Genomic DNA, 23,694 nt, shown 5'->3' on the forward strand with positions numbered 1-23,694 from the left:
CGGGAACAAATTATCAGTTGGAGGATAAAATCACAAGTGCATTCTTCTGCCCCAAGTAGAAGGGTTTAAACCAGAGGTTCCCAAACTTTTTTGCCCCGTAGACCACTTGCGATAATCATTTATTTTTTTCGTAAAAAAAATCCCTTCGCTTGCCTGCCCTACAACCGGGTGGCGATATAGTTTCTCTGTTTTTGCATTGTGCAGACAGGGGCGCCCTTGTGAGGTATTACACCAAATGAAAATGGAGCATGATAAGCAACGGGAATTTCTTTCTGTAGCTGGCCCTATATAACTGCCCCTTAAGTTCTTTGTTAGCGCTTATTCTTCGATTCCGATCAGTTCTTCTTGTCATATGATATCCGATTCTTCAACATTCCATTTCCACAGTCAAAATGTCCTCAAACTTAGTTTTTAAGTCCGTGTGAAGTACATCTAAATGTTGAACGTCAAAACAAGTTGGGGAACTAGGAAAATTCGCGGCTTCCAATGTGCAATGTTTTGGTTCAATATATTAATTCTGACGAATAAAGGAACGTAGACTCTATTTATATACCTCAATAAACAACTTTACGATATATAAACATACAAATATCAAATAAGTAATTTCTCATTATTATTCTCGTAAACTGTGTTATTTGTGTTAGGTGTAATGTGTCATTTACGGAACTACTAAATATTGAGTTGAGGTAAATGGGGGTCCGCTCGTATGTACCCCCATTTGAATCTCATGGACCCCCAAATTTTTTTCTCGCTGACATAGACCACCAGCAAGCTGATGTCGACCCCTGGGGGTCCATATAGACCACTTTGGGAACCTCTGGTTTAAACATACAAATATCTTATAAAATGGTTCTACTTTATTTAGAGGCACGTGAACATGCCTTTATGGGTTTCCATTATTTTACATTAGGGTAGGCAAAAAAATAATATTAAAACATACTAATTGTGGTCTAAGTGTAAGTGATTGTAACTCTGGTTCAATAAACTCTGATTTTATTTTGAATTTAAGAGCCATTTTCAAAATTGAAACTGATTGTGTCAATAATTCAGACAGGCGATAAAGTACCTACCTATAACATAACATTTGAACAGAAAACTATTTTAATCGTAATATTCAAAATTGGAACTGACGTGCCAAGAATTCAGGCAAGCAATAAAGTACCCACCTAAAATAATAATAATTCCTTATTTGAAATGTGTATTTCTTCTGTGTAAATTTCTTACGGTTAATCTTGACTAATAAAGTGAGATTTCGTTATTTTTCAAGGGTCTACGCTTCTTAGCTAACATGCAATTATTATCAATCCTACAATTATAACATCCCAACTTTTTTTTTACAGGTGCTAGTTGTATAATATTGATGTTATTTTTTGTAAATATTATCCAATTTTACTTCATTAATTTTTTGTTTTAAATCTTAGAGCATGGCGCAAAACTTGGAAGGGATCAGATATGATGATGTCAATGCGAAATATTAAAAAATAGTCTGCTCCAAATCAACGTACATATTCATGTGTATTGCCTATTTCAAATAAACAATAAATAACTGCTTGCGAAATTCTGCAAACGGTGCATTTAAATAGCAATTTATTGCAATAACAATGTAGTTGTACATCCTCTGACATTTCGATTTCAAGTACCATTGCAACATCCAATGTTTTGCCTGGCAATAAACATAAAGCTGGGTGTAGCAGTGGCGTAAAGAGTTTTTATTCAGGGTAGGCAAAATGAAAACTGAAATATTTGATAAATGTTGTTTTTTTTTTTAAATTCCTTCGCTACCACAGTTTCACGGGTTAAGTAATTTTGATAATTTTTTCCAATAAATCACGATTAATGAAGAATGACAATAGTTCAATCGAAAGGTAAAATTCTGATAGTCTTTTGGAAGGCAATGATCCTGAGGCAAATATTTTTTTAAACATACTTTCAGTTTTACAAAAATATCCTGTGATTCTTAACAGGTCTGCGGTAGTTATGAATAAGATATATGTGTGTAATTACCAGCTTCTCGTTCTCGTCTTCCATCTCCAGGCGGGCGGCGATGCAGTTCCGGGTGTCCAGGAAGGCCCGGCGCTGTGCGTGCTCCATGAGGTTGTGCATGAGGATGCCCACAACGTTCACGCACACGAACACCAGCACGTTGGCTACCATCTGCAATAACAATTACAACAAAATCTTGTGAACTTTCAGTGCCGTTAAAATTATTTACGAGACTATGTTTTTTTTGTGGATAATACTGGACAAATGACAAAAAAATGACTAGCTCCGCGATCGATGGGTAAAAGCTCTTGACTAGCAATCAGGAGACCGCGCGGTCAAATCCCGGCGTGCTCAAGTAAATTTTACTTGATTAATTTTTGTTATTTCACAATTTATTAATAATATAATATAAGTGGAAGATACTCTCAGTATCGCCCTGCTGTAAGACCAGCATTCAGAATTGAAACGCCGTTTAAAATGACTTTAGTCATCTTTGGTGACTAGATCTGAATAGCCCGGAGGGCACTTCCCCACCTTCCTCATCCCCGTCTCCTTCCCCACCCCTATACCCTCAACCTAACAACATACCCCTATTGGGGATGCCATAGTCTCACTGGCTCCCATCGGTTGGGACTCTTGTGCTATATTCACATAAAAATAAAATTAAATAAAAAAAATTGTGAGGCTGAATGCAGTGAGAAGATGATAGAGAAGGTTGATAAGTACCTAGATATTCAGATTTGATTACCAAACATGGCTAAAGCCATTTCAACTATATAACAAATAAACACACATATTTAAAAAGGCAAGTTATAAACTGGAAGTTTAACCTTTCAGCATATTTCTGGAAAAATTATATATAATAAAAAAAGATTTTTACTAATTATAAATTTGTAATGTGGTAGATACCTACTCTTAGTATAGTTCTGATAAAAGATAACTAGAATCGGTTAAATGGCTTTAGCTTTGTTTAGTGGCAAGCTCTGAATAGCAAGGTACTTCCCAGCTTCACCATTTCAGCCTTAAAACATAACCCAATTAGGTATGCCATAGTACTACTGGTTTCAAATGGTACTTTTGTGCGGTATTCCCAGATTTTTTAAAAAGAAAATTCTAATTTACACATGAGTAATTTTTTTTAAAATTTCAAAGAGCAAAAAAACGTTTATTGCGCAATGTTAGTGGAATGCGAAATAAGGCATTTATTTTTAATGAGACCTATAATTCTTCAGTAGACGCATTGACAAAAAAGGATATAATGAGACCTATATTTCTTCAGTAGACGCATTTGACAAAAAAGGATATAATAAGACCTATAATTCTTCAGTAGAAGGATTTGACAAAAGAGGATATAATAAGACCTACAATTCTTCAGTAGAAGCATTTGACAAAAGAGGATATAATAAGACCTATAATTCTTCAGTAGACGCATTGACAAAAAAGGATATAATAAGACCTATAATTTTTCAGTAGAAGCATTTGACAAAAGAGGATATAATAAGACCTATAATTCTTCAGTAGAAGCATTTGACAAAAGAGAATGTAAAAAGCATTTGACAAAAAACGATATAATAAGACCTATAACTCTTCAGTAGACGCATTTCACAAAAAAAGATATAATAAGACCTATAATTCTTCATTATACGCATTTGGCAAAAAAGGATATAATAAGACCTATAATTCTTCAGTAGACGCATTTCACAAAAAAAGATATAATAAGACCTATAATTCTTCATTATACGCATTTGACAAAAAAGGATATAATAAGACCTATAATTCTTCAGTGGAAGAATAGATAAAAAAAATATAATAAGACCTAGAATTCTTCAGTACATAGAAGCATTTCACAAAAAAGGATTTATTCATATACATGAATGATAGGAACATTTTCGAATTTAAGAATGAACAAAGAATTTCCTATAATTTACGTAAACGACAAGAGCTTCAAATATTTACTTAGTTTAGGGTTGCCATCTCTAAAATTTGGCAACCAGGACAAGAGGCGTGAAAACCCCGGATTTTAGAGCCCATAACCCGGACATGTCAACAGGTTTTTTTAAACACAATCAGTGTAATAAAAACAGTTTAAAATGTCATAAATCACCTTTTTATTTATTTTCAGACCTTAAAATTGAATTTTGTCACATTTTATCATAATTTTAAATGTACCTAACAAAACAGAATCTTATTTACAGTTTGTTACACATTGTTTTCATAATCAGTTAGAATTTTTTCATTCTTAAAATAATACAAAAATTGTTAATATACTGTTATGAAAACTAAGCCTTAATAAAATATTAAACTTAACAAAATTCAATTAAATTTTTAAACAAAAATCATAAAAATACTGAGACCATTTTAGTATTCAGTCTTACAATTTTTGAGGTAACTCTTTTAACTGAATAATAATTATTTTCTTTAAATTTGTATCAGCAGCCATTTACACAACAAAATACCTCTTAACATAATATGAACTAAATTCAGTCTTCTTAAATCTTAAGCAACAAAACTGACCCTTTTTAAAGTTTAGACTTACTGGAATGTAAGTTACATTATTAATTTTTTAAAACATATAATATCCAAAACTATTCTCATTTATATCACCTTAAATTTTAATCAACAGCCATATTACCTTAAGACGGGCATTAACCTGGTATGGTTGTAAAAAAAACATAACAATTTTAATTTCAAGAAATCTATGAAATAATAAAAAAATAAAATTCTACATTTCTTTTACGTAATAAAAACAATCATTACTTTAACTACAAAAATGAATAAAAATTATAGCACTTGTAAGTACGAGGCATATCCAGAAAGTAAGTGTACTGAATTTTTGTAGGTTACAATTTTCTTTAATGAAACATAAAAATTACATGGTTACCGAAGTACATATGTAAGCTATTTTTCGACATAGTAGCCATTCCTCTCAATGCAGGTGGTGAAGCGGGGTATCAAATTTTTGATGCCTTCCTCGAAGTAGTTTCCCGCCAACCCCTTCGTCCACTTTTCCACCTCCCCCTTTACCTCCTCGTCTGTTGAAAACCTTTTTCCACCCATGTACAGCTTCAGGGAGGTAAAGAGATAAAAATCTGAAGGTGCTAGGTCAGGGGAATGCGCGGGTGGTTTAGAAATCCCATTTAAACGAAGCAAGCAGTTCCTTCGTTGCGTTGGCCGTGTGTGGTCTGGCATTGTCGTGCAGCATGCTGACTCCCTTTGTCAGCATGCCTCTCCTCTTGTTTTGAATCGCCTTCCGCAATTTTTTTAGGGTCTCCCAGTATCTTGCAGAGTTGATGGTCTCCCCTTGAGGCAGATATTCAATCAAAATTATGCCTTGACAGTCCCAAAACACGGATGCCATAATTTTCTTAGCTGAAATTGTGGTTTTGAACTTTTTGGCGGAGGGTGAAGAGGTGAAAACCATTTTTAAACTTGCGATACCACTTGCACATACTCGTACGTTTCATAGCTTTATCACCATATGCAGTTTTCACCAAATTATAAACCTCAAACCGAGGTTTTCCCTTCCAAACGTGATAACGGATGACGCCGCGTATTTCGCACTTGGCGGGAGATTGTATTGACATTTTTCACGAAACGTGTTGTCGCGTCGACACTTCTCAACGTACTGACCTTGAACCGGTCTCGTTGCGGAGGGGAAGAGTCAGGCTACATGTAAGTGTAGCCAAAATGTCGAAAATAAAATTCATTCGGTCGTGAGAGCCTCAGTACACTTACTTTCTGGATACGCCTCGTACATTATTTGATAATCTAGCTATTGAAGATTTTTCCTCAGCCTCTTGCCTTTTTACTTTTCAGTTTTTTTTGTATTTATCACTCTTTCCGATAGCTTTTAGAATATCTTCCCTTTTTAAAAGGAATTTGTAGAAACCAATGCAGCTGTATTCTTGGAAATTGAATTTAATTTTAATTACTGGCGAGATTGTTTCTACATTTAGTAAATTTCTTTCTTTTGTCCATTGTTGTGAAATCAATGAGAATATTCTCTCCACATTGGCAAACCATTGGCAAACCCGGACTACAAATGAAACCCCGCCCGGATGCTCCCCGGACGCCTTCTAAACTAGGACAAATCCGGGGAAACCCGGACGGATGGCAACCCTAACTTAGTTGTGTCATATTAAAGTTCATTGTTTCAGTACAGTTTTGAAGCTTACATAATCAAATATTTATCCACCATAGAGTTTTTTGACAATACACACAAAACCGTGTTTACGTTTACCAAAATAACACTGAAAGGTTTCATTCAAGTACAGTGGGTGGCCAAATTATTAGTTACACTAGAGATTTGTCTTATTATTTAAGAATTAACAGCTCTTAATGCACATATAAAATTATTGCTAATTTTATTTATAAACTTGATAGAAAAATTAAGAGAACTAGAAACTGAGGAGAAAACCGATTCATTGCACCTCGAAATGATCGACAAATTCGTGTCATTTGCCTGGAAAACAGGATAAAATGTATCAAGAAGTCGCGCTAGTTAGGAGTGCGAAGGACGTAAATTATAAAAGAAGATTGCTAAATTGCTTAACAGGCGTCGTATCGTAGAAATGGGGTAACCATAACTGACGCCCAGGGAGGTTCTACTAAATAATACAATATTTTTCAAAACATTTTGTATTGCGCTTTCTCTCAAATACATATGATTTAAAATAAAAGAATCTATTTTTAATTGTACAAGAAATAACTAACCTAAAAAAAAAACAAATTAAGGTCCCATTATTAAAAATATTATCCTGCTTCAAACTGATAATGTAATTTTTGAACATTTTGTAAATAATAATTTGGCCACCCACTGTAGGTACCTACCTAATAAATTATGAATAATGCAATAACTAATAACCTCCGCTACCTGTCCATCGTCCACACCATAAATAATATAGACAAATGATGCTCACTAGGTGGGTTTATAATATAATATGTTTAGTTTTAATCATCTGCAATCAGCATATAAAATATGTATACATAATTATTATAGCAAGTGGAAGCAAACATTACACAGCAGGAAAATTAACACCTAATTGATGTTCAATTTAAACATGATTTACGTAAATGAACTCACTCTATTAGGTAATACCGGACAACCAATTATTACTTCAACATCGATTATAATATTTTTAAATTAATTTTATCTTCGTATTTCCATATTAAACGACGATTTCTATGATAATTGATTAAAACCAGCAACTGATACCGACATGCGGGAAAAACTGGAAAAGTTTTGTACTGAAATATCAAAACACATAGTTCTTATTAACTTCACGTCTACCGCTGCAAGTGTGCCAAATATGTGAAAATGAAATAGGTACTTTTATTTAATTGAATTAAAAGGGTATTGCTGTGATCAGTGCCAACGGTGGATTTAATGTGGGGGAGGGGGGTTCAATTCAAAAGTGCTCCTAGTCCAAAGGGTATTGCTGTGATCAGTGCCAACGGTGGATTTAATGTGGGGGAGGGGGTTGAATCCTAAAGTACTCCTAGTCCAAAATATATTGCTGTGATCAGTGCCAACGGTGGATTTAATGTGGGGGAGGGGGGTTCAATTCAAAAGTGCTCCTAGTCCAAAGGGTATTGCTGTGATCAGTGCCAACGGTGGATTTAATGTGGGGGAGGGGGTTGAATCCTAAAGTACTCCTAGTCCAAAAGGTATTGCTGTGATCAGTGCCAACGGTGGATTTAATGTGGGGGAGGGGGGTTCAATTCAAAAGTGCTCCTAGTCCAAAGGGTATTGCTGTGATCAGTGCCAACGGTGGATTTAATGTGGGGGAGGGGGTTGAATCCTAAAGTACTCCTAGTCCAAAAGATATTGCTGTGATCAGTGCCAACGGTGGATTTAATGTGGTGGAGGGGGGTTCAATTCAAAAGTGCTCCTAGTCCAAAGGGTATTGCTGTGATCAGTGCCAACGGTGGATTTAATGTGGGGGAGGGGGTTGAATCCTAAAGTGCTCCTAGTCCAAAAGGTATTGCTGTGATCAGTGCCAACAGTGAATTTAATGTGGGGGAGGGGGTTCAATCCTAAAGTACTCCTAGTCCAAAAGGTATTAGGGGGGGGTTCAATTCTAAAGTGTTCGTTAGTCCAAAAAGATTTTGTTATTATTAACTTCCAAAACTATCTTAGTAACAAAGGTATTTATAATTTTAGCATATCGTCTGAATTGGTAAAACACTTCTCGCCACATTTTTGGGAATGTTACTTTTCAGTGGTTTAATAATATAGAACAGTCTTCAATGGTAAAGTAATTCTAGTTGATTAAGGCATTTTTAATATGAGGGTAATGAATCCTAAAATCTCTCATAATTATTAAAAATAGAATTGCAATATTTTACATCAACATTTTAAAACACAAATAATCACTTTCAATTAAACTTCAAGATTTTTAATTGATTTTACGAATCCATGAACGTTGGTCTTATAGTCTCCTGTAAAGTTTTCATTTTGTGGCTTGAAGTGTTTTACCTATTTAGAGTGGATTTGATATTTTGTCGTGATCTGGGTATCTCGATCAGTCGATTGATGAATTCTCATCTTACCCGAGCATGACTGTAGATCACCAACGAATAAATAAAAGTTCACAACGACTAAGTGATCTTTATTTATTCAATGTGAACTGTTGTTTATAAGTTAGCGATCTGCAGTCATGCTCGGGAATTCCTTTCTCGATCGACCGTGCAAGATTTGAGTACATGGTAAAAAAATATGTTTAGATCTTATTTTCTCAAAAACAACTTTGATGGACTTGGTTCACTTTAAAACTGTGCCACTCATAAATTAATGACAAAACGTATGGTTCACATTTTAATAGTGTCGGCCGATAAATCTAAAGATTTTTTTCCTATCAAATCATATTACATGAGGAAATGAAAATAAATGAAATATATCTACATGAGGAAAAATAATAATACCTAAGTTATAGTTAGAGTGAAAGATACTATCAGTATCGCCCTGGTGTAAGACCATTATTCAAAATTGAAACGTAGCTTGAAATGGCTTTAGCCGTGTTAGGCGACCAGATCTGAAAAGCCACCTTCCTCTTCACCATCTCCCCCCTCTCCTCACTACTATCAGCCTCATAACAGACCCCAATTGGGGATGCCATAGTCTTACTGACTCCAAAAAGTTGGGAGCAGTTGGGACTCTTGTACGGTCTAACATAAAAACAAAAAAAGTGATCATTACCATTGGTTAGTATCCACTGGTTAGTGGCTGAGTGCTCCCAAGCATCGAGGTTTCGATCAGGTATAATGGGTTCAATATTTTGCTAGCTAAGTCCTTCATCATTACACAGGCATCAATTTTAGCTTATAATAATGACAGTAGAAGGAATTCAAACAAATTATTAGTAACCTAGAAATCTTTATATTTCTAACAAAAAGATTCACCGAAGCAAAAACAATAAAACAACACTTGTTAAATTTTAATTAAATTTAATGTAAGCAAGTACATTTTTATTAAGGTTTCTTAAATAACTGTAAATGTTTAGTAATAGATATTTACAGAAACATTAGCCTTTTCTTAAAAATTTATATTCATCAAATCAACGCAGGTCAAAATGGAAGACTTTGAGAAGGGTTTAAAAATATTCACAAGGCACGATGAAAAATATTATTACGGTAGGCAAAAACCATTATTATCATCGCGTTTAATGTATTTGGGCGCTGTAATCTTCCCTGATTAGCTGTAGTTAACCCTTAATTATGCAGAAAGGGGTAGTCAGTATTCTGCGGTACAACAATTAAATTATGCGAAATACGACACTGGAATTCAGTTCAGCCGCTTTTTTAATAATTCTTCCAAGAAATATCTACGAAGTTTACATTTTAATTATTTTTTAAGTCGATCAGAAGAAGATTGTTAAAAATCATTAACCTGATCTTCGTAAAACATTAAAATTGAAGGTAAAACTACCGTCGGAAAGTATTTACGCACCAATTATTAGATATTAACTAGCCGTTCTTGGTTGCTGTACTTGTGCTTGGTTCTTTTTAGTAGTTTGCATTTATATTTTTATTGGGTAATTTATATTTTTATTTGTATTGTACTCAAGCGAAGCGATAAGAAAACCTTCAATTTATCTAAAGGTAATTTTTTGGTATTCAAAATAGTGATTTTCGCACGGACTGGCGAAAGATCGCGTCAAATGCAGCAACAGAAATCATAGTTAATGCATTATTCATTATTTCATATGATTTTTTCATTAACTTTTTTACCAAGCAAAGCATCGTAAGCGTCAAATAAAAGAGTACATTCTTAAAATGCGTCGCGAGCTTGTTAAAAATAAATAGAAATAAGCGCAGTAAGAATTAATAAATACCTTCCAACAGAATTAAGAAATATTAAAAATATACACGGAGTTCGGAAACTCCTAGTACAAGCGTGTAAATTGTTAAATATTTTTATTTTTATTTGAGGTTTAGTTTTCTAGTAAATCGAGTCCGAAGTTGGAATTTTATTATGTTAAATTTTGAAAAAAAAAAAACGTTCGCTGGGGGGTTAATATCGACTTTTTACGGACTTTTAAAATGCTTCAAGGCGTAGATCGAAAAAAGTTTCGTTTTGATTCTATATGTGATGTAGATTCACCAGATTTCAGAAGAGGGAAAAACTGAGAGTATCTCCAGTCTATGTATTTTTCGTAAAAAAAAACTAATTTTTGATAAAAATTTTTTTTTGAAAAATTTAATTTATCTAAAAAAGGATAAGAGTTTTTTTTGTGAAAAGATTAAAATATTACATCAGAAGAACATGATGTAGAATTTCATAGCGAAGTTTATAAGTACGATTTAGCTAGCAAGGTTAAATGAAAAAAAAATCACTTTTAGCTAACCAAACAAGAGGAATACAAAGTTACAGAAGGTCCTAAACCCTCTTCATGGAGAGAGTGTGAACTCAGATTTACAGAAAGTTCTAAACACTCCTCATGGAGAGAGTGTGAACTCGGATATAAAGAAGATCCTAAACACTCTCATGGAGAGAGTGTGAACTAGGATTATACAAGAAAATATGTCTCCTATAATGAGAGCGTTTGTGATAGTGGGTCCAAAACAGCGTACTGTTTTATTTGGGGAGAAGCAGATGGAAAAAGAGGACGCAACGAAATTTGCACAGTTACATACAAGTAGGTATCTGAAAATTAATGACGCCGCAAATTTTTGTTGCATTTAACAGCGTTGTGCAGGACAAAATAGGAATAGTGCTACGCTAGCCATGATTTCCTATTTTTTGATAGTGCCCTATTTACGAGTATTAACGAAATAACTATCAATTACATTTTGCCAGAACACACAATGGTGTCGATGGGCTTGGTGCCTGCTGCAATCGAGAAATTTATTGATATATAGAATGACATAATATCAAACGCCACAACCGATTCCAAGAAATTACGATGCACGCGATGTCTCATGAAGATTTATTGGATTTGAAGTCATTTTCATCGTGTTTTCAGCAAAATTTAAGAAAATTGATTACGAAGTGCAAACATCAAAGAATCCTCAAAAATCATAATCAAGTATAGATTCTTTACTGATAGTAGGTGCAACGTAATCAACCTTGATCTTTTGAAACGATCACATGCAGGTATTTTAACGATACAAAAAAGACACAAAAGTTATTTCTACCCATGCATACGTGTTTGGAGTGAACATTTTCCACAAAACACATAAGAATATTATTATTTTTACTAGTTCGAGCTCTACAAATTATTTTATTTTAATTTTTATAAGCAATTACCTATTTGTAAATTAAATTGAATAAGAATAACAAAGGAGTAATAAATAAATATCTTAATTATTATTTAACTAATTAAAACTACTATAAAAGTCCATATCTTACTCTTATTATTATTTCCTTCAAATCTTGAAACTGTATTATTGATAAATCTTGCCTATTTCTTACTTATCCCTTTGGTTTTGCAAATATATTATTTACTTACTTACATGATTCCATATAATTGAGCTAGGATTCACTCACCAAACACAAGAGCCTCATCTCTTTATGGTGAGGAAAAGCTATTATTATTTACCTTTATAACACTGTATAATATGTATAAATTGTATATTTATTGTAAAAAACATACAAATATTAAATAAATAAATAAATAAAAAATAAAAAACTTCCTTCGAAAACTACATTAATTTGTGCCGAACAAAACATCCAAAATTATATCATAAGCATACGAAGCATTGACGTGGAACTCTAGAAGGGGCAAAAGTACTTTAAATTGAGAAAATTATCATGTTTTAACCAAATCTTATTTTATGTTAATAATTAATATAAATAAGTTTTTAATTTTAAGTTAATTTACTAAACACAAACTCAAATATTTAGAAAAAACTGCTGTAAAATGCAATTTTTACGCTTGCGATCTTATGCCGTAAAAAGCTCGATATAATAATAATCATACAATGCATTTCTTCATTACAAGCACCTGCTAAACATCCAAAGCAGTTTAAATTCAATGAATTACGTTAATAATTGTCTAAAGTTGTGATAAATCGTTTGAGTCGGCAATTTAAGCATTTCGGTTTATTAATAAACTAAAACAAGAAATCAAAACAGGGAGATATTTCATTTGATCTATAGTAGAAGTGTTAATTCAACAGAAAAGAACAACAATTGAATTGTACAGCAAAGGATGCAGTGAACTTACAAAAAATACAGCGAGGTTGAACTCAATTATTGTAAAATAAATGCTCTGATTGTCCAAGAGTCTCGACCCTCGTTGAAAATCTAGCGAGTGACTAGAGAGCGTAATAGACGTTTAACAGCTCCGGAAGATGCCATAGAAACGTAAATCGAGGCAAATCCGGAGTGAAATAAAGGCGACTGAATGCATGTGATTACGGGAGGATTACCGTGAGAAAAGCATTATTGCGTCAGAGTGTAGGAAGAAGTGCTTACATGGAACACGTTGTAAGCAATGTGAACTGGACGTTTAGAGAAAAGTGTAGTGAAGTTACGAATTCAAATTAGAAGTTTTAAGTTCAAAGCTTAAAGTTAGTCCGGGTGTTAGATAAACAGCGGCTCTTTATCAAAATAAATATTCCTCCTTCGTTAAAGTTTTACGATGATAATAATATGGAGATTTCAGAATGGGTTTGTATGTATGAGGTATTCTCGATTACTCAATACTGGATTCCCCCACAATATTTTCGAATCAGTAAGTAGCATGATTTGTATCATTGGTAGATACAACCTTATAACTATAACATACCAATATTTTCAATCCCCCGCCAAATCATTGGGTAAAGGGTGAAGGTATAGGTTGTAGATTCGTAACGTTAGAACCGTACCCTCTAATCAAGTGAGAGGGCGACTATTGTTACGTTTAATACAAATATGAATGAATTGCAAAATTACGATAATGGAAAAGAATAAATTTAAATATGTGCCTATTTTGCGGAATCATAATAAAAATCTGTCGCAATAAATAAGCTCCCATAAAATGACAAAACTGCTCTACTAGGGTAAATAAATGAGTCAGCCGTCGTAAAATTTTTAAACTACGCACACAATATAATAAAATGTCAGACATACGAAGTGGCCGTTAGGCGTCGAGTAATTTTAGTCTCCCCTCGGAGTCGCAAAATGTGTAAAGGTTAGGCAGGTATTCAATATGAAGTGCTAAATTGTGTCAACCAAGGCGACACTTATTTGTCTGGGGGTGAAAACATCCACCGCATTGACACCGCGAGGCGTAGATCGGTATTATAATGAAACAATCATTTCTCGGAATCTGTAATTTACAGTTAGTCTGAGTACCACAATGTAGACATCGACTGTAAACAATATATTTACATATCTGTCTTATTTATTTCTCATTCCGACTGATCGAAGTAATACGATACAATTATTAATTAACTGTACGGCGCGGCGGTGGCTTGAAAATGGTGTGGTAAACAGTGTGCTGAGGAGACAAAACAGAGTGGAATAACGCAGCATTACTATCTTGTATTTATGTGATGACAATTTGCGATTTGTTTGCGAATTTGGCAGCCACCTCTGGTCTGGAGCCCCAAAATACCTAAAAAATCCATGACTGTGTAGAAGCGGGCGGTCCGTTGGATAGATTCCTATCTTAACAAACGGATTGCAAACTTTAGATCACAGGCGTCAGATAGGTATTCTACCGGTATTACAATGGAAGATGATCCGATGAACTAGGGTCATTGATCCCTTCGGCACCGGTGCATAGTCGGGAAACACCCCAAACGCGCACCCGATGTATAGTACACGGTTGGAATTTGTCACATGCGAACGGGTTGTTTCTACGATGATTTGCCGGCCTCTGTGTTTCCTCTCTTGTACAACATGGGTCTATTCAAGACTCACGTTCACTATTTCCTCTCCTCAAAAAGCATCCCCAAAGATGACATAAAACATTTTTTTTTTTAAATCTATATACAATGTAGTTTTCAATTAAACATGTTTGTATCATACAAGAGAATGTGTAATGTGCTGCACGCTAGGAGTTCTCCGGTGTTGTGGAAAATTTACAAGGTAAGTTGCTTAATTTTATAGGAAATTAAATGAAAAGACTTGCTTTCCTAATTGGAATTCACATTCTAAGGAAATGGAAAATCGTTATAAATTTGTATTACCTTATGTATATTAAAACCATAGAAGTACTGGTTGATTATATTCATTTGTTCATATTAAACTCATTTGTGCTTGTTTGTTATATGAGGCTTATACTGCTTTTTACATATTTATAATTATACAATTATGTAATTTAACCAACTTATCTTTATTGTTAATTTATCATCAACATTATTCATACTGTTTACCATTGTACCATGTTATTGCAAAAATGTTGTCATTATGTACCTGCTGACAAACTACATAAGTAGTTTAGCAGGTTTTGAATGTTCATAAATAAAAAAAATGCGACAATATTAGAATTTTTATGAACACATGTTCCGACATCCTCATAAAACATTCGTGTTTTACTGATAATTTTTAAAGAAATATGTCAAATCATTCGTTAAAGGTCTGCAATCCCGTTTTTAATAAAAATTCGAATAATTTGACAAGATTTTTAATAAATTAGCAATATTTTATATCAGTAAGTTTTCTCCGTGCATGATGTATATAAGTTTTTAGTTGAATCTTTGCTAATCAAATAAATGCACGATAACTAGAAACTTCTTTGAAAGTCATACAAATCGAGAAAAAAACTTCACCTGTAAAACTGTAAGGCAGCTGAACAATGTGTTCTAAACAATGTTTTTTTTAGTTGGAAAAGAAACGTAGGAATATCGACGCTAAATGAATAAAAGTGAATTACTGACAAGTAACTAATTGTATATGAGCACGATTAAATGATTCTTAAACATCTTCATTGGTATTACTGTGAATACTAGCGCAGACCCATGAAAAATCATATCATATCCATGGATATTATAATTGAATATTTGCAGACCCTTACCACAAAATTACGAAAACTGAATTTACGTGTCAAGATTACGACCCTAAACTACAAACTTAACCTTTTCAGCCTGAGAGTAGCATTCTTCTATTACGTATAATACATCCTAATCACACTCTGATAATCCTAATCAAATCTGTCTCTTACTGAGGGACGAATCACATTTAGGAACATAAATTCTGATCAAATCCTTGTATTGTCGTATCGCCCAACATGATGTTTGCTTTTCCTCTCCTAAACACGTACATTAAAGAACATATATACATATTTTTTAAATAAATACCGTCATTAATAATGGCATTTCCAATTACATGTGAACTGATTATGTCCTTTGCGTGCGAACTGTATCTAAATTTCTCTAATAAACAATAAACAGTATTAATTTCAAGTGACCTCCCAATTAAGTATGGTCCTGTATATTATCTGCTTCTACAAAATATAAATAAATAATAATAAGATTATATATATATATATATATATACAACGCAGCATCACGTTCATTAATCAAATGCATTGTATATATAGTTCTGTTAGCCACAAGTTGGTAATAGTTTGACTGTCCATATTCAGTAATAAGAAATATCATTGTGGACATATACTACATATTTGTTTAGCGCCCTTTAGGCGCTAAAAAAATGTGCTACGTTGTACAAGTTATCCGAATATTATTATTAGTTATTATTTTAATTAAAAAGCACAGTTGGTAATTTTATTGTAAACTTAAAATTTTTCCACTTGAACACTCAATTCTTGATAAAATTTTCGGAAATAAATTATTTTCTGAAAATTCAATTTGACTTTCAATCATTCCGTTTGAGTTAATCAACAACTACATTTCCCGTCGAAACTTGGTACAAAAGAAAATCTAACTGGAAAATTTTTCGTTAATTGAAGTTGAAACAATTTTTTGTCCATAGCCCCTTTCGGTTGAAGGCCGTTATTCATTTTAAGTAATCAAATTTAAATCGTTTTTGTTTTGCGATTACTTTTAAAATTATTAATTAACTAGCGCAGACCCGTGAAAAATCACGGGATATTATAATTCCAATTTTAAAAAAAGTTTAAAATATTATACTGTAGGTAGGTTATCGCTTGTTTGAAATATTCTTCATACAATCAATTCCATTTTTGAAAATGACACTAAAATTCAAAGCAAATTTGAGTTCATTGAATGTTAATAATTTCACACAGGAATAACGCACACCACAGATAACCGAAATTATTTTGCAAACATGCTATATATTATTTTTAATGTGTTAATTGTGAAATATGATAAATTGATCAAATAAAGTGTACATGCGCTCGCCGGGATTTGACCCCGCGACTTCCCGCTTGCTGGTCGAGAGTCCTTACCCGTTGATGTCTTTCGGAATTGCACGAACGCTCGGTCTAAACATTTTCACGGGATTGAGTAAGTAATCCTTTGCAAAGGGTACATTTTTAATTAACCTGTCGTTGAGACCCCGACCCCGAGAGGCATTTTATTTTGCTGTTTTCCCGCTTTCTTCAGACATCTACCTACCTACCTATATTTAAATTATCTCTCTCTTTTTTATTATTTGCCAGGTAAAATTCAATGAACATGTTAAGGAAGCCGTGAAATCGTAGTGGAAAAGTGTGATTTTACGGCAATTGAATGCATCCAGGAGCAGTACCGCACCTTTTTTCATAGCATTGATTGCATTCATTCGTTCCCCCGCGCGGTGCATCGTACGCGTCGTGTGCAATTTGTGCATGGCGCTGTATGGCGGGTCAGCCAGCCGCTTAATGCTTGGCTCATTTAGATGTCACGCTCTAATATTCTTTTGGATACCACACTCACCCACAGTCACACGGGTATACGTATACAGGCATACGGGTGCACATGTAGTGTCAGGTGGCCAATTCCACCCCACTCACTCCCGTTAACCCCGGCAAGCTTTTCCCGTCAAATTTAACTGTTTATCAATATGAGAACTATTTTTTGACGCATTTAATCGTGCCTATAGTTATTTGTATGTAAGCTGTATACAGTGGTTTTGGCTACTGGATACATTGTTTTATGAAGTTTACTTTTTATGTTTTTAATTCGTGTAACTAACTAATGCAAAATTAATTAGGGTCATTCTATTTTTAAATCATTTTTTTGTGAAATATCATCTCTAAGGGCGATTTATAAAGCTAGAAAATAACTACAAACAGTATTTAAATTGCCTGAACAATATTTAAGCATTAGTAGATCAGGCGGGTTTTATAAAATAGATTTTTTTTATATATTTATAGTTCTGTCCAGTGGCGGCTGGTGGTCAAAATATGTGGGGGTTCACCGGATTACAACATTAAGTCATAAAATAAATTAAATAAAGGTAAATACCTATTTATAAAGAAGTTCTATTCTCTGCTCCTTTTGTTTAGCGAAGACCTCTATCAATGCTAAACACTGATAGTGAGTTCAGTCTGTCCTGGCTCAACGTGTTTAAAAAAGATTTTATTCTTTTTAACTTTGAGAAACATCTTAAGCTTTCAAATGAGGTCATTCCAAAGGTCATGAATGGTGCACAAAAGTTTTAGTAATTTCACAGTCTCGGGAAAGTCTTCTAATAAACAAGTACTATAAAAAAGTTGTAAAATTGATAAAGCGCCGTTAGCTTTTGAAAAATCGTCGCAGGCGTAAATTGCACAGAGTTCACCTTTTACTGAACTTTATTTAGGAAGTCATACGTTTTAAGCGTCACATTGAAATCATGTTCTGGGAAATTTGACCTGTATCGATTTTTATTAAATAGCTCATTATGGTGTTTAACTTAGGGACGGTAGCCTGAATCCAATTGCATTCTTATGTCAACTTTTCCTAAAACCTCTAAGACGATGCCATACGTAGTAATGCAAAATCATGTGTTTTTGGTTTGAAAATTTGGTCGCCTAGAAATGTTTCAGATGCTTTAATTAAATACTGTGAGTAGAATACATCTAGGCCTTTGAAATAATCGAGAAATTTTTAGATAAGTCATTTTATAAGCCCAGAAAAAATAAAGTAAAGGGCTTTGAAAACTGCTTTAAAGTTCAAAATCTCCTACTTACGAACCCATTTTCTTTTATGATTTTATTGTATAATGTGGTAAATTAAGTTATTTATAAAATGATCGAAGAAAAAATATATATTTATGCCTGAACATCCACAAAATAAAATAAAAGGCACTTTTTGGCCATGTTTTTTTCTTGCATAAATCAAAACAGGTGGATGGTGTTAAGCGGGAATTTAAACCTTATCGCCATCTACGTAAGGGTTGTTATTGATAGCGGCTCAATTCAAAATATTACACGACGTAGTGCATCGCCTTAAGCTCAAAACTTTTTGTAAATGTAAATGACAAGAATTATGTTTTTTGATTTTTTCAGAAAGGTGAGTTACATCAGCAACACCGCTGATTGTCCAAACTGAATCAATATCGTAAATTAAACACGGAAAATAAAATAAACTATTCAATTGATCACATGCACAGAGCTACGAAGCTTTGTTATACATTGTTTTGTTAAATGATCGAGTAAACTTCTTCGATCCAGATTTGCACTCTTGTTTTATTATCAGTTCAGGTTTTAGGTGGACCGGCATTTTTTATTATCACTTTGTTTTCAAAACTCGACCTATTGTTCTTAATGTATTCCACATTCAAACTCATTCTTAATTTATACGTTGAACAAACACAAAAGTAATCATAAATTAGTACAACCTGCAATTGATATGCCTTATTAATAATTGATATACAAGATCGATATAACCTGCAATTAAACTTCAAAACTTTCGCAGAGTAAGAAAAGTTTTAAATTCAATATACAATGCCCGGCAACTGCGAGTACTGACTAAACTGATAATAAGTAATCTGACCATCACTCATCTCTTAATGACATGTTTTATCATGTATGCTTGTATCGAAGAAGCGGAACATTCGCTGAAAAATAGCAGATGGTAAATTGAAACCACGATATCGACAATAATATCAAACATACGCGTTTTAGTTTAACTTTCTACTGAATAAACCGTTCCTTCTGATGTGGTGGTAAAACCCCGAACGCCGTCCTTGATAAGGTATTATTTGCAAAGAATAGTATGAACTGGTATATACCCACGCTTTCGACTGTTCCACAGAATATGCGACAAAGCAGTTAAATTTTGGATCGCAATCGAAAACGAACTGCTACGAACATAGGCACAAGTCAAAGTCGGTCTGCAAGTTAAGCGCGCTTTAATAAGTAGGTACCTTTTGTATGAGATATTATAACCGAACCGAGTTTCGTATTGTGATTAGCCATGTCGGAAATCTTGTTGGTTGTTCGGCGCTCGGGAGCACATATTAGCTGGCCGCCACTGGTTCTGTCACAGTACGCTATACGCAACACGCGTTTTTTGGTCGTTTCCTATATATATATAGGAAACGACCTATATCACCCTATCGCTCGCAATACAATCCCATACAGTTCTGTAAGTATATCGTGGCGATGATGATATGCCGTGATAAGCTAGGCAGGTGATATTTGAAAATGATGCCGTAGGCAGGAGAGGGGGTCAGATCAATTAGGGAGCTGCCGTGGTCAAATGATATTCCGCGGCAGCTCCTCAATTGATCTGTAGCTTCGTGTGATACTAAAACAATTACTTAAATTGTTTTGGTCCTTCCAAAAAACCTCACGATGTCACCGGAGACAACTCTAAATAATGTCAGCGATCACTGTTAAAGTAAGTCAAGTGCGTACCTTAACACCCTGTATATTAATTCGGTATACATGGATTATTAATAGTAATCATTATGTCATTATTTTTTCATTTATAATGTCGGTATTATCAGTAAGCACTCAAACAAACCCATCAGGGTTAATATCGATTAGAAACAGTCGTTCACTAATTTACGAACTTAAAGGTTTAAGTTTAACAACTAGACCATCGAAGCAAGTTATCTCGGCAGATAAATGGGAGCAGATTACTAATTAACGTACCTACTACAATCTCAGCCTTTGTTGGCGATATTTACTCCGTATTATATATACTGTTGGGGTTTTAGTACCCAATCAGACAGCATTAGAAACAATCGCTTATTAAGTGCCAAGTTCGGCCCCGGAGGTAATGCAGTGTAATACATTTGCTGATGCTGACGAGGGTTGTTAAGGGTCGTTGTTTAGGTAAATGGCAGTATCAGGTACTAATTGGCTTCATCACTGGGTGGATTTGACTTGCATACTAGATCTCATCTCTGTAGCGTATATTCAACTAGGAAGCCGTGAAAGTCGATCCTAGACTAGGATACACGGAGAAAAATGAGTATTGCTAAATTATTAATCATATTATATATAGTATATTATCACGATGTCGGAACACGTGTTCATGAAAAACTACATATTTTCGCATTTTGTCACGATATATTATCAGATTTTCGATGTCGGAATATATACGTTATTCGTAATATATTCGCAATTTTCTAAAAGTTTATCAGGAAACCTGTTAATTCATTTGTAATTCCTGCAATCCTGTTTTTAACTGGATTACCAATAATTTGAAAAGATTCTTAATAAATTAGGAATTAGGAATCACCAGTCCAATAGACGTCAATCATATCAACTTACGTTAGACGGTTAGACCTAACCTGGTTACTTGAATACTATAGAATACAACAACATTTATTTGTCTACATCAATAAGCCGTTCTTCACGCTCATACGGCGGTGGGTGGTGATTATTCATATTCATCCAAGAAAAAATCCTAATAAAGTTGAAAAAGGTCAATGAATTTATGCAACAAAAAAATTGTTGTCATTTTCTAACCAAATATTATCCTCTTTTCGCTGATTGATGAGTATTTTAAAAATATTTTATTGAGTGCGTTATTTCAAAGTTTAATGTGTATATGCATAACGAGTATGTAATTAAATGTTGAAATTTAGTAAGATCGTTAATATCGATTAGAAACAGGCTGATTATATTCTGAGGCTAATAATATTCTGAGGCTAATAATATTCTGAGGCTAATTCATAAGGCTGATTATATTCATAAGATAGAAGGTGGGGTGATTTTGTTCGAACTCTTTATCATTTAGGTTGCATTAATTTCCTTGCATGAAGGAAAATTTATATTAGCCCAGATACCAGATACAAGCAACCCGCTGCCAGGTACAGCGGGCGTGGGCGCAGGCTACGGGCTGCGGGCTACGGCTACGGGCTACGGCTACGGGCTACCGGCTACAGGTTACGGGGTATAGGCTACGGCGGCAGCGACAAAGCGTTGAGCACAAGCTTCCTGTCCAGTGGGCTGGAAAGGTACCAGGGCACAGCATCAAAGGGGGTCGATAATAATAAAATAATGTTATCAGAGCACACTTTCGCGTGCCGAACGAGCCGGACAAGGTTACGGGGTGCTTTAATTGAATACCCCCCTCCCCCGCAGTAAGAGATAAAGCGAAAAATTACCGACTAAAAAAAAATTGAGAAATTTAGATTTTAAGAAAAATATCAGATAAGCATAAGTATAATATCACGATCCGTTTGGCGAGTTTTGACGATATGTAAAAACAACATTCTGAAACATCGATTTAATTATTGAAAGCTAAGACAAGACGCCATATCATTTTTGGTAAAAATCTACTGAGGTACGTACAAAATTTGTTGGGCAAAACCGGGCAGTGAAGGTAGTTTAGTCATGAATCATTGGAAATCAGATAAACCCTAAATATTAGTTACAACGAAATTTATAACCGATACATTTTATGAATATTAATTTATTAAGAATCGTGTCAAATTATTGGCAATCCGGTTAAAACGGGATTGCAGGCCGTTTCCTGATAAACTATTAGTAAACTCGTGAAAATCGTGTTCATGTACCTGTATTTGACTTAATAATGTATAATTGTGTTTTCGAGTGGGCCATGTACATTGCATGCAGAATTGGCGAATGAGAATTGAGAATTGGCGCTGTTTTCTGAGTTGAAGTATTTTGACTTCAAACAAGACTTCAAATCAGAAAACAGAATTAGCTATATGTACATATATAAGATAACAGACAAGTTGGTTGTAGTTTTAAATTTAAAAAAATCAATTTATTACGCCCTCCCCCGTCTCTGACCGCGAACCTTCACATCGCCTCCCCTTGCACGGGTCGCGTAACAGTAACAAGCCCCTTACGAAACTATAAAATGGCTTACCAAAATGATAATGCCGAGTAACTCAATATGAATAATTTGATTTTCAGTTGAACGACTCACAACCCGCATTATCAATTATTTTGTATTGGGAAGATTTTTTCCTCAAATACCCTATTTACGGTAATCTGGGAATACAGTGTAAGCATGCAGGAATGCCAAGAATCAATAAATACCATACTTGCTTACAGTAATCTGGGAATACAGTGTAAGCATGCGGGAATGCCATAGAATCAATAAATACCATACTTACAGTAATCTGGGAATACGGTAAAGATTGCGGGAATGCCGTGGAATCAATAAATACCCTACTTACAGTAATCTGAGAATACAGTGTAAGCATGCAGGAATGCCATAGAATCAATAAATACCCTCCTTAAAGTAATCTGGGAATACGGTATAAGATTGCGGGAATGCCGTGGAATCAATAATCACCCTACTTACAGTAATCTGGGAATACGGTATAAGATTGCGGGAATGCCGTGGAATCAATAATCACCCTACTTACAGTAATCTGGGAATACGGTATGAGATTGCGGGAATGCCGTGGAATCAATAATCACCCTACTTACAGTAATCTGGGAATACGGTATAAGATTGCGGGAATGCCGTGGAATCAATAATCACCCTACTTACAGTAATCTGGGAATACGGTATAAGATTGCGGGAATGCCGTGGAATCAATAATCACCCTACTTACAGTAATCTGGGAATACAGTGTAAGTATGCGGGAATGCGATATGTGGGAATGCCATGGAATCAATAAACACCCATTTGTATGGTTCTACAACATCGATTTGACGAATAACTGTGAAACGAATAGATCCCAATGACAAGCGTGCCTTGGAATAACGTCTTCATGTCAAATCAAATTATTTAAAGTACATTCTCTTCAAGAACATTAAACGCTATCTGTCTGAGGAGTTCGTGTCGAGTGAACATATTTCCTTCCGCTGGTTATGGCTCTACTTGTGCAGCGCGAAGGTTCCCGGGCCGCTTGCCAAATTGTCTTGGCAACCAGATAAACATTTAATTGCCAATCTTCGTCTTAACGCGGGATTATTTGTGTAAAACAAACCGACTGGTCGATAATTTATGGAAATA

General features: G+C 34.4%; 1 protein-coding gene across 1 annotated transcript in view; it reads right to left on the reverse strand.

Annotated features, from left to right (window-relative positions):
• Positions 1-23,694, reverse strand: part of rut (adenylate cyclase rutabaga) — a 275,093-nt gene that overhangs the window by 34,332 nt on the left and 217,067 nt on the right. Inside the window, exon 4 of the mRNA XM_089634981.1 lies at positions 2,005-2,154. Within this exon, the coding sequence (XP_089491107.1) occupies positions 2,005-2,154 (150 nt within the window). The remainder of the gene's footprint in view (positions 1-2,004; positions 2,155-23,694) is intronic.

The sequence above is a fragment of the Hesperophylax consimilis genome, chromosome 8, assembly GCF_061612785.1.
Source record: "Hesperophylax consimilis isolate HC1 chromosome 8, BYU_Hcon_1.0, whole genome shotgun sequence".
NCBI classification, from domain to species: Eukaryota; Metazoa; Arthropoda; class Insecta; order Trichoptera; family Limnephilidae; genus Hesperophylax; species Hesperophylax consimilis.